This window comes from Canis lupus, chromosome 1 (genome assembly GCF_048164855.1).
Source record: "Canis lupus baileyi chromosome 1, mCanLup2.hap1, whole genome shotgun sequence".
NCBI lineage: Eukaryota > Metazoa > Chordata > Mammalia > Carnivora > Canidae > Canis > Canis lupus.
In genome coordinates this window covers 26,337,915-26,353,359 of record NC_132838.1, presented here as the reverse complement: position 1 = coordinate 26,353,359, position 15,445 = coordinate 26,337,915, and the positions used below count along the sequence as shown (strand labels likewise).

Sequence of the window (15,445 nt, the reverse complement as noted above, 5' to 3'; positions counted from 1 at the left end):
TGTTTGCACACGTGCATAAAGCTATAGGACCTTCCCATTTGTGAATAATAATCTTTTTATAAAACTGCAGTGTTTGTAGACTTTGGACTGTGTGCTTAGCCTGAATTTTAACTCTTTTAATTTTTAATATCTTAAACCTACAGAAAAATATAGTGCAGTGAACTTTTCATATATCCTTTACCTGAGTTCACCAGTTATTTTTCCACTTTTGTTTAATATCTCTTTCTGAATTTGAATTTCAAAATCAAATCAAGTTTTTTCAGTTGCCCATATTTTTATAGCATTTTTTTCCTTCTGATTAGAATCCATTCAGAAATCCTACTTTGCCTTTTGGGTGTTTTAGTAATTTGGGCACTTTAGTTCTTTTATTTATTTTTTATTTTTTAAGATTTTATTTATTCATTCATGAGAGACGGGGTTTGGGGGTGGTGGGGCAGAGACACAGGCAGAGGGAGAAGCAGGCTCCATGCAGGGAGCCTGACGTGGGACTTGATCCTGGGTCTCCAGGATCATGCCCTGGGCCGAAGGTGGCGCTAAACCACTGAGCCACCCAGGCTGCCCTAGTTCTTTAATTTAGAAAGCTCCCCGGCCTTGTCTTTTTTTTTTTTTTTTTTCTTTCCTCTTTTTGTGACATTGACATCTTTTAAAACTCAGACCAGTTTTGTAGATTATCCTGCAGTCTAGATTGGTCTGGGCTCTTTTTTCCCCCCATGATTAGATTCAGGTTAAACATTTTGGCAAAAAAAAAAAATACTTAGATCATATTATGACTTTCACTGCATCATGTCAGAAAGCTTATCATGCCACTTTCTCTCACTGGTGCTGCTAAATTTGATTATTTGTTCTGGGGCCCCTGAGTGGCTCAGTCAGTGCCTGACTCTTGATTTTGGCAGGTAATGATCTCTTATGAGATTGAGCCCTGGGTGGAGCTCCATGCTGGGTATGGAACCTACTTAAGATTCTCTCTCTCCCTCTGCCCTCCCACCCTCCACTATTTTTCTCTCCCCATCTCTCTAAAATTAAAAACAAAAAAATTTGATCATTTGTAATTTTTTAAAATTTTATTAGAGAAAGCACACATACACATGAATGTGGGGGCGGGGCAGAAGGAGAGAAGCAGATTCCGCAATGAGTGGGGAGCCCAACCTAGGGTTGGATATCAAGACCCTGAAATCATGACCTGAGCAAAAATCAAGAATCAGATGCTAACCAACTGAGCCACCTGATCATTTGTTTTAAGCAACTAATTTATCTAAAATGAAGTTAGTTCTTTTACAATTAATGTCACCCATATGGTAATAATTTCAGAATCTGTGATTATCCTATGGTTTCTACATTCTTTGACACTTGCCTAGATCCCTTATTACATGGAAAATTATAAAATATTTGTTTCATCTCTATTATTCCTCCCTCATTTATTAGCAATCATTCATTCACTTTGTATCCCACTGAATTATGTAACTATTACAATTATTTTCCTCATAGTTTTTATGCCAGTAGAGTTAAGTGAAAGTCCATGTGCCATTGTTGTAAATGTTTTGAGGAGCTAGAGCAGAAAATAGTATTTTCGGATCATAAGTGCAGTTTCACATGTTATCGTCCCACACAGTTTCCTCTTGAAAATTAATTCATTATTGTAGCTAATTAGATTTCAATAAACCACTTATTTTTCATTTTTTTCTCAGTTAATGTTCTCTTTTCATCTCTTTGGGTTTTTTTTTTAATTGCCCAATTGCCTGTATTAATTTCATTTTTTTTTTTTGAGATTTTATTTATTTATTCATGAGAGAGAATGAGAGAGGCAGAGACTTAGGCAGAGGGAGAGCAGGCTCCATGCAGGGAGCCCAGTGCAGGACTCAACCTCGGGACTCCAGGATCATGCCCTGAGCTGAAGGCAGACGCTCAACCACTGAGCCACCCAGGCAGGCATCCCTGCCTGTACTGATTTCTAACTTAATTTCTGTTGCTCTAACATTTGTAACAATTATACATTTATCTTTCCATCAAAATAGCTGTGGAAATACAGAGGAGTCTGAATCAACTTGGAACACCTCAAGATTCACCTGAACTGAGGCAACAGCTGTAAGTATTTAATAATTAAAAAAAAAAAAACCAAAAACCCCACTGTTATATTCCTTTGATGTAGTGTTATGTTTACTGGAGAAACAATGGAAAAGTAGTAAGATTTTTCAGTTCCTTTATTTGTACAAGTTTTTGTATTGGTTTTTCCCTTTTCAAGGTAGGCAGATGTTTTTCTTTATTTTAAAGAGCTGGCTTACTCTAGCAAAAAAAAGTTAGTTGTCTTATACTTTTTTGAATAGGTTGTTTTGATGGCTTTTGAAAAATGATATTCTAAGCTTCTCTGTTTATGTGATTTACTTCTCATACCTAACCGTTTCTTCAGTGACTAGATTTTTTTAAGTTTGAGGTGTACAATGTTTTTTTATAATAAATTTTTTTTTATTGGTGTTCAATTTGCCAACATACAGAATAACACCCAGTGCTCACCCGTCAAGTGCCCCCCTCAGTGCCCGTCACCCATTCACCCCCACCACCCCCCCTCCCCTTCCACCACCCCTAGTTCGTTTCCCAGAGTTAGGAGTCTTCCATGTTCTGTCTCCCTTTCTGATATTTCCTACCCATTTCTTCTCTCTTCCCCTCTACTCCCTTATAATGTTTGTCCATCTGCGATTGACTTATTTCACTCAGCATAATACCCTCCAGTTCCATCCACGTCAAAGCAAATGGAGGGTATTTGTCATTTCTAATGGCTGAGTAATATTCCATTGTATACATAAACCACATCTTCTTTATCCATTCATCTTTCTTTTTTTTTTTTTTTTTTTCCCATTCATCTTTCGATGGACACCGAGGCTCCTTCCACAGTTTGGCTATTGTGGACATTGCTGCTATAAACATCGGGGTGCAGGTGTCCTGGCGTTTCATTGCATCTGTATCTTTGGGGTAAATCCCCAACAGTGCAATTGCTGGGTCATAGGGCAGGTCTATTTTTAACTCTTTGAGGAACCTCCACACAGTATTCCAGAGTGGCTGCACCATTTCACATTCCCACCAACAGTGTAAGAGGGTTCCCTTTCTCCACATCCTCTCCAACATTTGTGGTTTCCTGCCTTGTTAATTTCCCCCATTCTCACTGGTGTGAGGTGGTATCTCATTGTGGTTTTGATTTGTATTTCCCTGATGGCAAGTGATGCAGAGCATTTTCTCCTGTGCATGTTGGCCGTGTCTATGTCTTCCTCTGAGATTTCTGTTCATGTCTTTTGCCCATTTCGTGATTGGATTGTTTGTTGAGTTTAATAAGTTCTTTATAGAACTTGGAAACTAGCCCTTTATCTGATACGTCATTTGCAAATATCTTCTCCCATTCTGTAGGTTGTCTTAGTTTTGTTGACTGTATCCTTTGCTGTGCAAAAGCTTCTTATCTTGATGAAGTCCCAATAGTTCATTTTTGCTTTTGTTTCTTTTGCCTTCGTGGATGTATCTTGCAAGAAGTTACTGTGGCTGAGTTCAAAAAGGGTGTTGCCTGTGTTCTCCTCTAGGATTTTGATGGAATCTTGTCTCACATTTAGATCTTTCATCCATTTTGAGTTTATCTTTGTGTATGGTGAAAGAGAGTGGTCTAGTTTCATTCTTCTGCATGTGGATGTCCAATTTTCCCAGCACCATTTATTGAAGAGACTGTCTTTCTTCCAATGGATAGTCTTTCCTCCTTTGTCGAATATTAGTTGACCATAAAGTTCAGGGTCCACTTCTGGGTTCTCTATTCTGTTCCATTGATCTATGTATCTGTTTTTGTGCCAGTACCACACTGTCTTGATGACCACAGCTTTGTAGTACAACCTGAAATCTGGCATTGTGATGCCCCCAGATATGGTTTTCTTTTTAAAATTCCCCTGGTTATTCAGGGTCTTTTCTGATTCCACACAATTCTTAAAATAATTTGTTCTAAGTCTCTGAAGAAGGTCCATGGCATTTTGATAGGGATTGCATTAAACGTGTAAATTGTCGTGGGTAACATTGACATTTTCACAATATTAATTCTGCCAATCCATGAGCATGGAATATTTTTCCATCTCTTTGTGTCTTCCTCAATGTCTCCCAGAAGTGTTCTATAGTTTTTAGGGTATAGATCCTTTACCTCTTTGGTTAGGTTTATTCCTAGGTATCTTATGCTTTTGGGTGCAATTGTAAATGGGATTGACTCTTTAATTTCTCTTTCTTCAGTCTCATTGTTAGTGTATAGAAATGCCACTGATTTCTGGGCATTAATTTTGTATCCTGCCACGCTGCCAAATTGCTGTATGAGTTCTAGCAATCTTGGGGTGGAGGCTTTTGGGTTTTCTATGTAGAGTATCATGTCATCAGCGAAGGGGGAGAGTTTGACTTCTTTTCTAATTTGAATGCTTTTTATTTCTTTTTGTTGTCTGATTGCTGAGGCTAGGACTTCCAGTACTATGTTGAATAGCAGTGGTGAGAGTGGACATCCCTGTCTTGTTCCTGATCTTAGGGGAAAGGCTCCCAGTGCTTCTCCATTGAGAATGATATTTGCTGTGGGCTTTTCGTAGATGACTTTTAAGATGTTGAGGAATGTTCCCTCTGTCCCTACACTCTGAAGAGTTTTGATCAGGAATGGATGCTGTATTTTGTCAAATGCTTTCTCTGCATCTAATGAGAGGATCATATGGTTCTTGGTTTTTCTCTTGCTGATATGATGAATCACATTGATTGTTTTACGAGTGTTGAACCAGCCTTGTGTCCCGGGGATAAATCCTACTTGGTCATGGTGAATAATTTTCTTAATGTACTGTTGGATCTTATTGGCTAGTACCTTGTTGAGAATTTATGCATCCATGTTCATCAGGGATATTGGTCTGTAATTCTCCTTTTTGGTGGGGTCTTTGTGTCTTGGGAGGTTTGTGATGACTGCTTCAATTTCCTCCCTGGTTATTGGCCTGTTCAGGTTTTCTATTTCTTCCTGTTCCAGTTTTGGTAGTTTGTGGCTTTCCAGAAATGCGTCCATTTCTTCTAGATTGCCTAATTTATTGGCGTATAGCTGTTCATAATATGTTTTTAAAATCGTTTGTATTTCCTTGGTGTTGGTAGTTATCTCTCCTTTCTCCTTCATGATTTTATTAATTTGAGTCTTCTCTCTCTTCCTTTAAATAAGTCTGGCTAATGGTTTATCTATCTTATTAATTCTTTCAAAGAACCAACTCCTGGTTTTGCTGATCTGTTCCACAGTTCTTCTGGTCTCGATTTTGTTGAGTTCTGCTCGAATCCTTATTAACTCTCTTCTTCTGCTGGGTGTAGGGTCTATTTGCTGTTTTTTCTCTAGCTCCTTTATGTGTAAGGTTAGCTTTTGTATTTGAGTTCTTTCCAGTTTTTGAATGGATGCTTGTATTGCGATGTATTTCCCCCTTAGGACTGCTTTTGCTGCATCCCAAAGATTTTGAACGGTTGTATCTTCATTCTCATTAGTTTCCATGAATCTTTTTACTTCTTTCTTAATTTCCTGGTTGACCCTTTCATCTTTTAGCAGGATGGTCCTTAACCTCCACGTGTTTGAGGTCCTTCCAAACTTCTTGTTGTGATGTAGTTCTAATATCAAGGCATTATGGTCTGAGAATATGCAGGGGACGATCCCAATCTTTTGGTATCGATTCAGACCCGATTTGTGACCCAGTATGTGGTCTATTCTGGAGAAAGTTCCGTGTGCATTTGAGAAGAATGTGTATTCAGTTGAGTTTGGATGTAAAGTTCTGTAGAGATCTGTGAAATCCACCTGGTCCAGTGTATCATTTAAAGTTCTCGTTTCTTTGGAGATTCTGTGCTTAGAAGACCTATCGAGGGTAGAAAGCACTAGATTGAAGTCACCAAGTATAAGTGTATTATTATCTAAGTATTTCTTCACTTTGGTTATTAATTGATATATTTGGCAGCTCCCACATTCGGGGCATATATATTGAGAATTGTTAAGTCCACTTGTTGGATAGATCCTTTAAGTATGATATAGTGTCCCTCTTCATCTCTCACTACAGTCTTCGGGGTAAATTTTAGTTTATCTGATATAAGGATGGCTACCCCTGCTTTCTTTTGAGGACCATTCAAATGGTAAATGGTTCTCCAACCTTTTATTTTCAGGCTGTAGGTGTCCTTCTGTCTAAAATGAGTCTGTTGTAGACAGCAAATAGATGGGTCCTGCTTTTTTATCCAGTCTGGAACCCCTCATGGGGTCATTAAGCCCATTCACGTTCAGAGTTACTATTGAAAGATACGAGTTTAGTGTCATCATGGTATCTATTCAGTCCTTGTTTTTGTAGATTGTTCCACTGAACTTCTTCTTAAAGGGGAATTTTAAGAGTCCCCCTTAAAATTTCTTGCAGAGCTGGTTTGGAGGTCACATATTCTTTCAGTTCCTGCCTGTCTTGGAAGCTCTTTATCTCTCCTTCCATTTTGAATGAGAGCCTTGCTGGATAAAGTTTCTTGGTTGCATGTTCTTCTCATTTAGGACCCTGAATATATCCTGCCAGACCCTGAATATCTGGCCTGCCAGGTCTCTGTGGATAGGTCTGCTGTTGCCCTAATACTCTTCCCCATAAAAGTCAAGGATTTCTTGTCTCTTGCTGCTTTAAGGATCTTCTCTTTATCTTTGGAATTTGCAAGCTTCACTATTAAATGTCGAGGTGTTGAACAGTTTTTATTGATTTTAGGGGGGGATCTCTCTATTTCCTGGATCTGAATGCCTGTTTCCCTTCCCAGATTAGGAAAGTTTTCAGCTAGGATTTGTTCAAATACATATTCTGGCCCTCTGGCCCTTTCGGTGCCTTCAGGAACCCCAGTTAAACATAGGTTTTTCTTCCTCAGGCTGTCATTTATTTCCTTTAATCTATCTTCATGGTCTTTTAATTGTTTGTGTCTTTTTTCCTCAGTTTCCCTCTTTGCCATCAACTTGTCTTCTATGTCACTCATTCGTTCTTCCACCTCGTTAACCCTTGTCGTTAGGACTTCTAGTTTGGATTGTATCTCATTCAATTGATTTTTAATTTCTGCCTGATTGGATCTAAATTCTGCAGTCATGAAGTCTCTTGAGTCCTTCATGGTTTTTTCTAGAGCCACCAGTAGCTGTATAATAGTGCTTCTGAATTGGCTTTCTGACATTGAATTGTAATCCAGATTTTGTAACTCTGTGGGAGAGAGGACTGTTTCTGATTCTTTCTTTTGAGGTGAAGTTTTCCTTCTAGTCATTTTGCTCAGTGTAGAGTGGCCAAAATCAAGTTGTATTGGGAAAAGGAGATAAAGAGAGGAGAGAAAGAAGGAAAGAAAAGAGAAAAAGAAAAAAGAAAAAAGGAAGAAAAAAAAGAAGAAAAAGAGAAAGAAAGAATGGGAAAAAAGGGGTGGGGGAAGCAAACAAATCAAAAAGCAAAAACAACAACAACAACAACAACAACAACAAAACCGAGGAAGTATCTTCTGATTCTGATACTTTAAGTCCCTTGACTCCCCCTGGAACTGGTCCGTCTCCTGGTCTTCTGGGGGAGGGGCCTGTTGTGCTGATTTTCAGGTGTTAGCACTTGGGGGAGCTGCTCTCCCCCTGCCTGGTGCAGGGCTCAGTGGGGGTTGTTACCCCGTGAGGCCCCAGGAGGAACAACCCCAGTGGCGGGGCCAGCTCTGGAGCCCTGGAGTCAGCCCCCGCAGTAACTCCGGAGCTCTCGGTCTGCAGGGCCTGGAGGCTCCCGGGCGGGGCCGCTGATCTGCTCAGCTGGGGCAGGAGCGTCCTTGCTGTCCTGGGCCCTCCCGGCCTCTGCCTGTCCCGGGGGGAGGCCGGATCCTGGGCTGTGTCCCGGCGCCCTGTGCTCCGGCCGCGCAGCCCCCTCCGCGGAGCCTCTTCCTCTGCCCGAGCCCCTCCGAGCTGCTCCGGGTCCCGCCGTGCGCTGCAGCCCTTAGGGAGCTCGGCGCACTCTCCCGGGGCGCAGGTGTCTGTTACTGTCCCCGGGAGCCCGAGGGCATCCCCGCCCTCCTGGGGTCCTGCTCAACTCCCTGCGAGCCCCTTTCCGCCCGGGAAGGTCGGTGCAGCTCCTGCTCCTCCGGGACGGGGCTCTCCTGTCCTGGGGACACTCGCCCCGGCCTCAGCCCGGCTCATCGCGGGGCCCCTACCCCTTGGAGGCCTTTTGTTTCTTTATTTCTTTTTCCCTGTCTTCCTACCTGATAGAAGCGCAAACTCTTCTCACTGTAGCATTCCAGCTGTTCTCTCTTTAAATCTCAGGCCGAATTCATAGATTTTCAGGATGATTTGAAGGTTATCTAGGTAATTTGGTGGGGACAGGTGATTTGGGGACCCTACTCTTCTGCCATCTTGCCCCTCCTCTCCAGTGACTAGATTTTTATTTGGTTTAAATTCAGTACATATTCAGTATGAATTGTTATCCCTCCAAAAACTTATGCCTAAATCCTTGAATTTCAGAAAGCATTAGCCTCTGTTAAGAAAAAAAAAAAAGGTCTAGTGAAGTTATGTGGTACATGTTTCAGTAAGTTAATATGCTGTTAGAAGAACAATAATACTTTGTGGTGTTGCATATTTAAAGTGTTTTTATACATTTTCTCATCTGAATCTTTCTCATCTGGGGTAAAATACATAGATCAAATAACTGTTTTCATTTTGCTCATAAGGAAAATATGTCTCACAGGAGCGTAATGATTTGCCTAACATCATTGTGAAGTTGAGTCTTAATTAAGTGCTGTTACAGCAATGTTTCAAGTAATATGTATGTCATAAATGATATTCCAAAAAACGTTAGCTATAGAAGGAAAAATCGCAAAAAGGACTAAATTAAAAGATAGGTGATGGGAATTCGTGTTTTTTATGAAGTACAGTTTGAAGAATTTATAGTGATGTGTAATTTACATGGACTTTTTCTGCCATGGAGAGATGTTGGGGTGGGAAAAATACCCCAAGTCTAAATAACAAACCACCATTTGTTAAACTAAGATGGAATGTAGGGGCACCTGCGTGGCTCAGTTGGTTGAGCGTCTGACTCTTGATTTCCACTCCAGTCATGATCTCAGGGTTGTGAGATCAAGCCTTGCATCAGGCTGCCCACTCAGAACAGAGTCTCTGTCTCTCTCAAATAAATTAATAAATTAAAAAAAAAAAAAACTAAAATGGAATAGAAACATGTAATTCTTAATAGATATATTTTGCTAAGGTTAGTAGTGGAGATTGTGAATAGATAGACATCAGTAAGCCTTCTTTTCAGAAATTTAGCTAAATTACAATTTCTAAAGATTTTAAAGGAATAATAAAGGTAGAAGATTTGGAAAATAGATAGAAGTAGGTTGTAATTCTTCCTTATCAGTCAAATACAGGTATCTATATCTAAAAATACTCCTATACAGTATCTCATTATTTTAAAGGATTCCAAGTATAACTAAATAAGTGTTTAAAAGGAGAGATAATATACTGAAAAGTACTGATGTTGTAATTTGTAAAGCATAACATTAGATTAAGCTTTTTTTTTAGAGTCAAGTTCTTGAGTTAAAAATCTGACTTTTTACTTTATAAGCTAGCTAAAAAAGATAGATACAGATACTGATAGGATTTACTTCTTATTGTGTTCTTTCTGTTTACAGAGAAATGCTATTCTTTCCAAAGCAAACTTAAAAATAGTAAATATAAAAACAATAGTAAATGTATATTGATTACCTCTCCCCCCACCTTTTTTTAAAAAAATCTATAAGGATATAAATGTCCAGATAGAGAAAGAAGAGAGGCTAGATGTACTCCTGAGAACAAGACAAAGTCTGGCGACAAATCCTCTTCATTTATTAAAATGATCTCCCAACAGTGGGATGCAGACAAAAGGCTCTCACCACCCAACACCTCCATATCTAAAACATCAGACATCCCATAGTCTGGCTTTGATTCGAGTCATCTTCCCTTCTAAATGGCTGCTGAGATTTATTTCTCAAAGCTTGGTTGCCCTGTGTGAGTAAAGAACTTTCCATGTAATATTTGACCAGTATTTATCAAAAAATAGAATCTGGATTTTTTTTTTTTTAAACTTGCTCCACACCCAATGTGGGGCTTGAACTCACAACCCTCAGATTTAGAGTCATGTGCTCTACTGACTCAGCCAGATAGGTGCCCTGAAATTTTTGTTTTCATAGATAAAATTTAGAGCCACTCTATAAAATAGTGATTTTTATCAAACTATTTATAAGGATTGATTCAACTGGCAGAGTTGTAACTTAAAGAAATCTCTTTGTTCTTTGGTTCTATAATGTGTGTTTTTTTTACTTTAGGCAACAGAAGCAGCAGTATACTAATCAACTTGCCAAAGAAACAGATAAGTACATTAAAGAGTTTGGATCTCTGCCCACCACCCCCAGTGAACAGGTATCAAGCCTTAAGACATGTTGTTGATGTATTGAATGTGAAAGAAATTACATGCATTATAGGGTCTTTGAACTTTTATGCTAGAAAGGAAATGAAGGGGGAAAATTGTATTTGAGATTAGTTCACAGAACACAAAACTATATTTAATTGCCCTGGTAGTATCCTGTGGTTCAATAAAGCAAAAATTATTTCCATGCAGTTGCCCTGACCCATAATTAAGCAAGTGCTCAGAAAATGCCCCCTGAGTAATTGTTTCCTGGCCTTCCAGGACTGACTCCATGTGACACGCACACATTCATGATGTGAGGTTTCCTAGGGGCGCATGTTTATTTCCTTGCTTATCATTTAGTGGAAGTTATAGTTAGGTAAGAGTACAAGGTTTTATTTTCCTAAAAAGAAAACAAAAGAACTACTACTTCAAAATAACCTCAAAATCATGACCCAGTTTTTAGGATGAAAATTTTGGGTGAGAAATCCAACATTATGGACCTTTTGCCTCAAGATAGTACATATACATAGTACTTTAATATATTGTCAAAATGTTGCTTAGATGTAAACAGTAGGAAATTGGAGAGTGAGTGGAAACTTCAGAATAAAGAGCCAACTCGTGGCGAAACAACCTTGGTGAATTCTATAGAACCTTATACCTTGATTCTAGTAGGTTTCTCCGTTTCCTCTAGCGTCAAAGGAAAATACAGAAGGATCGCTTAGTAGCTGAATTCACAACGTCACTGACAAACTTCCAAAAGGTCCAGAGGCAAGCCGCTGAAAAAGAGAAAGAGTTTGTTGCTCGAGTGAGAGCCAGCTCTAGAGTATCTGTGAGTATTGAACAGGGCGTAATAAAGTGCATGTGCTGTTCCCTTGAAGGCCTGCATCAGCGTTTTCTTAAGTCGTAAGGATCTGTGACTGACTGTCTTGGAAGTCAATATTTGAATATTTATTTTCAGGTTTTTCTGCTCAGTTTTAAGAAGGATGACAGTTATATATTGCTGTAGTTATTTTGTCCATGTCAGGGAGCCAAAGATTACAGATTACTATATAAAAATATGGGAACATTTTGTCAGAAAAGACTAGGGCTCAGATCCTGAATGATATTCCCACTTTGGTTTGTACTAGGGGCTGTCACCTTGCATCTGGGCCAATGTAGGAAATGCTTTACTCCTGGGTTATATGAAGATGATGGAAAGGAACAGAGTGAATCAATTGCATGAATACTGAAAATGAATATAAGCCTGAAGAAAATAAACAAAGGGATAACTTTTAGTGGAATTTTGAGTTTATCTCATTTTAAATTTCCTCAAAAACCATTGCCGGTTGTTTCCTTATTCCTTAATGTAGAGTTTCCTGGACTATATTACATTTTAATCATATAATATTGATTATTTGGCCCTTGAGAATATTTAATGAATTCCTTCCTTGTCAGCTTAGGGAAATAATTTTATTGTTATTTGAAGCACTTGACCTAAAAAGTTAGAACAAAAACATTTCTCTTTCTGCACATAGACATGCACATGTGTACATAAACCCATTTAGATTATCATAAGAGAAAATGTGAGTGTTGTGATGGTGTTTTTTCTTTGCCACTTCTCAATGCATTCTATTACTGAATTATCCAGGGTGGTTTTCCTGAAGACAGCTCAAAGGAAAGGAATCTCGTTTCCTGGGAAAGGTAAGAAATATAAACCATACAGATCAGAAGATACTTTTCAAATGTGTTTTCTACCTTATGGTTCCTGGAACAGAATGAAAGCTTTCAGTTTATTATGTCATGACTATCCTAAGTTATAAATACAAAGCAATAAATTTGAAAAAATTTTTCAAAGTAATCATTTATAAAGCATATATATATAAAATATTCCAATTCGGCAGTAATTTGTAAATGTTTATACAAGTAAATTTTATTGACTTAATTGTTATTTGATGGAGATTTTTTTTATTTCCTCATGTGACATTTAGGTCAACCAAGAAGAAATACCCGGTTGCCAAATGTAGAGTCCAATAATTAATAACTCTAAAAAAATAATACCAATGAAATGAAACATGAATAAATATTCAGATTAATATTTCTGTTATAATCTTAAAACTTAAGAATACAAATGAGAAATTGAAGCAGTTCTCTGACGTTGAAGAAAAGACACACTATTTTGTGCTTCTTAAATAAGAAAAGAAATCCCATTACTTCCATTATTTTAATACCATTCTTTTTTTTTTCCGATGTTTTGTTCTGTTAGCCAAGCTCAACCTCAGGTACAGGTGCAGGAGGAAGAAATTACAGAAGATGACCTCCGCCTTATTCATGAGAGAGAATCTTCCATTAGGCAACTTGAAGTAAGTTTGCCGTGGCAGCTGGGTGGCTGCGCTGTCCTCAGGCATCTTCAGTGTGTCTGTCCTCAAGATGCTTAGACGGTGCTAGGGGAGGGGCTGACAAAGAAAACTAAATATATCATTGTGGTGGCATTTCTCATAAATGAGAATAGTTCTCTTCTTTTTTTTAAACAAATCTCATTAGAATATGCGCTAAAATGAAAGCATACCTCCCTCGTCTCCAACTTTTGTTTTTTATCCTATGAGATCACCTCAGGTCCTTAGCATGGAGAAAGCCTTAGTTCTTGTGGAACCTACCTATTCCCTAGAAGGTTGGCTACAGTTTTTGAGGGTTTTCAAGCCACATTTGATAAATTCTTTGCACTATCTTGTTCAGCTCTCATAAAAACCATGAAGTAGTTAGTTAACCTTGTCATCATCATCACCATTTTATAGATTGGGAAACTAAGGCACAGGATGAATATGTAAATTGCCCCCCAATATAGAATATTTAAACTTTACTCTTTAATCAGGCAAAGTAATAGTTATGATATATTAAAGAAAAGTGAATTTATAACTTGTTCATTGCTATTCCACTGCATAATCAAATTTATTAACATGAGAGTTTAGACTTAGACCTAATGTTTTATACTTTTATATTGTCAAGTTGATGTGTAATATCAATGGTATTTTATACTCTTATGAGGAAATACTGCTAGTAATAAAAAAAATTATCAGACTACGTAAACATAAACTCAGTGACCCAGGGTCCTTCTCTGTTACAAAGATTCCTGGTTTCCATGCTGCCTCACTTGGTATTTTTAATGTCACAAACTTACTTTTAAAGAACTGGTTACAGTTTTTCAAGGTCATCTTATTTAAGCTTCCTTTTGTCTAATAGTTTCTTGATATTTCCAAAATTGATGTATTAAGCCTAGAGTCATTTTCTCTTATGTCTAAGTGGTGGTTTGGGTTTTGTTTTGTTTTTGTTTTTGTTTTTTAATTTTCTTCTTTTGTAGATTGGGAGCTGAATTCTGATTATAATAACATGTGCCTTTTTCTCTCAGGCTGATATTATGGATATTAATGAAATATTTAAAGATTTGGGAATGATGATTCATGAGCAAGGAGATGTGATAGGTAAGCCCTGCTGAGATGGGAACAGGCTACTTACGCAGTTTACCTGTGGTAACCTCTTAAGCAAGAGTAGCCTGTCTCTTGGGGGTCCCCTGGAATGAAAAGCACAGTGTCTACAACAGACAAAGCATCACCCTTGTCATTATCTAAAACAGATCTCATTTTTGGCTCCTACTGATTGAATCAACTGGCTTCATTTATTCCTGAAGCCCCAGATCTAATCAGAGCCTCCTGTGCTAAGACTGTGGAAGGCAGCACATATCCTCACTGCCGCCTGTTTGCTGGATCCCTGGTTTCCATCTTAACCCCTGCTGATTCTCAGCACAACAAGCACTTCCTGGAAAACCTGTGCTGTTTATGATTGTGCATGCTATTTTGTCTCTTAGACTAAAGGGAATAGGTATCCATTTGCCTAATCATTTATTCGAATATCTTTTTGGTCGATTAATTTAGTAGTGTTACTTAGATGCTAAGCATTCTTTTATAAATTCTTTTTTTAAAAAGTCAGCAACTAAGACTCCCCCTAAGTTTTGAATGTGATAGCTCTTCAGTTAGGATATAACCATTGGCGCTGATCAGTGTCCTGACCATTTTTATCATTTCGAAATATGAAGATCTCAATGGATGTGTCTAAAGATACATTTAATAAATGTTCTGAATTTGGTTCATTGAGACACTTGGACCTGTACTTTACTATAACTGTTATTTGCCCATTCTTACAGCTTCTCTGTAGCCACAATAGATCACAGGGTAAAATTTCAAAAATCAATTAATTTGTTCATCCAGTAAGTATTTATTGAGTGCCTACTATATCCAGGCACAAGTCTAGGCATTGGGGATTTAGCTGAAAGTAAATGAAATTAAAGGCTCTGCCTTCATAAATCTTACAATCTAATTGGAAGAGAGAGACGATTTTTTAAAAGGAAAGAAAAGTAAGTAAATGCTGAGAAGTGTTATCGGGAAAATAAGGCAAGCAGTGAGATGGGGCTGCTAAAAGTGGGGAATGTTTCTGCTTTCCTAGGGTGGTCAAGCAAGACCTTACCGACAGGTGACATTTTAGTGAAGACTTCATGGCATTAAGGAAACAAGTGAAAGAAAAATTTCCAGGCAGAGCAAAGGGCAAGTGCAAAGGCCTTTCAGGCAGAAGTATGTCTGGTGTTCTTGGTGAGTGAAATGAGGGAGATGGAGATGAGGTCAGAGGTCATAAACTTTGGCATTGTGGAGGGCCCCTGAGCCATCATGAGGACTTGTGTTACTACTGATGGTTGGAAATGGAAAGCCACAGGAGGATTTGAGCAGAGGAATGTTATTATCGGACACAAGGTTTAAAGGACTCCCTTTGGCTACTCATTTTGAGAACAGACCATAAAGGGACAAGACCAGAAGCAAAGAGAGCACTTAGAAGATGATGGCAGGAATCGGAGTGAGCAGTGTGTTGCTTCAAATCAGGATGGAAGGCAGCGAAGCAGCGAGAAGCAGAATTGTGGATAGCTTTAAAATGTAGAACCATAAAAAATATAAATAAATAAATGAATGAATAAAATGTAGAAGCAAAAAGATTTACTGACCAGCTGGATGTGAGTGTGAGAT

At 38.4% G+C, this 15,445-nt stretch overlaps 1 protein-coding gene across 5 annotated transcripts in view; it reads left to right on the top strand.

The window, feature by feature from the left end:
- Nucleotides 1-15,445, top strand: part of STX7 (syntaxin 7) — a 62,503-nt gene that overhangs the window by 25,199 nt on the left and 21,859 nt on the right. For all 5 annotated transcript variants that reach the window (XM_072823817.1, XM_072823808.1, XM_072823811.1 and 2 more), the window contains 6 exons: nucleotides 2,013-2,082; nucleotides 10,321-10,414; nucleotides 11,095-11,232; nucleotides 12,031-12,083; nucleotides 12,646-12,742; nucleotides 13,786-13,858. In XM_072823817.1, coding sequence (XP_072679918.1) covers nucleotides 2,013-2,082; nucleotides 10,321-10,414; nucleotides 11,095-11,232; nucleotides 12,031-12,083; nucleotides 12,646-12,742; nucleotides 13,786-13,858 — 525 coding nt within the window. The remainder of the gene's footprint in view (nucleotides 1-2,012; nucleotides 2,083-10,320; nucleotides 10,415-11,094; nucleotides 11,233-12,030; nucleotides 12,084-12,645; nucleotides 12,743-13,785; nucleotides 13,859-15,445) is intronic.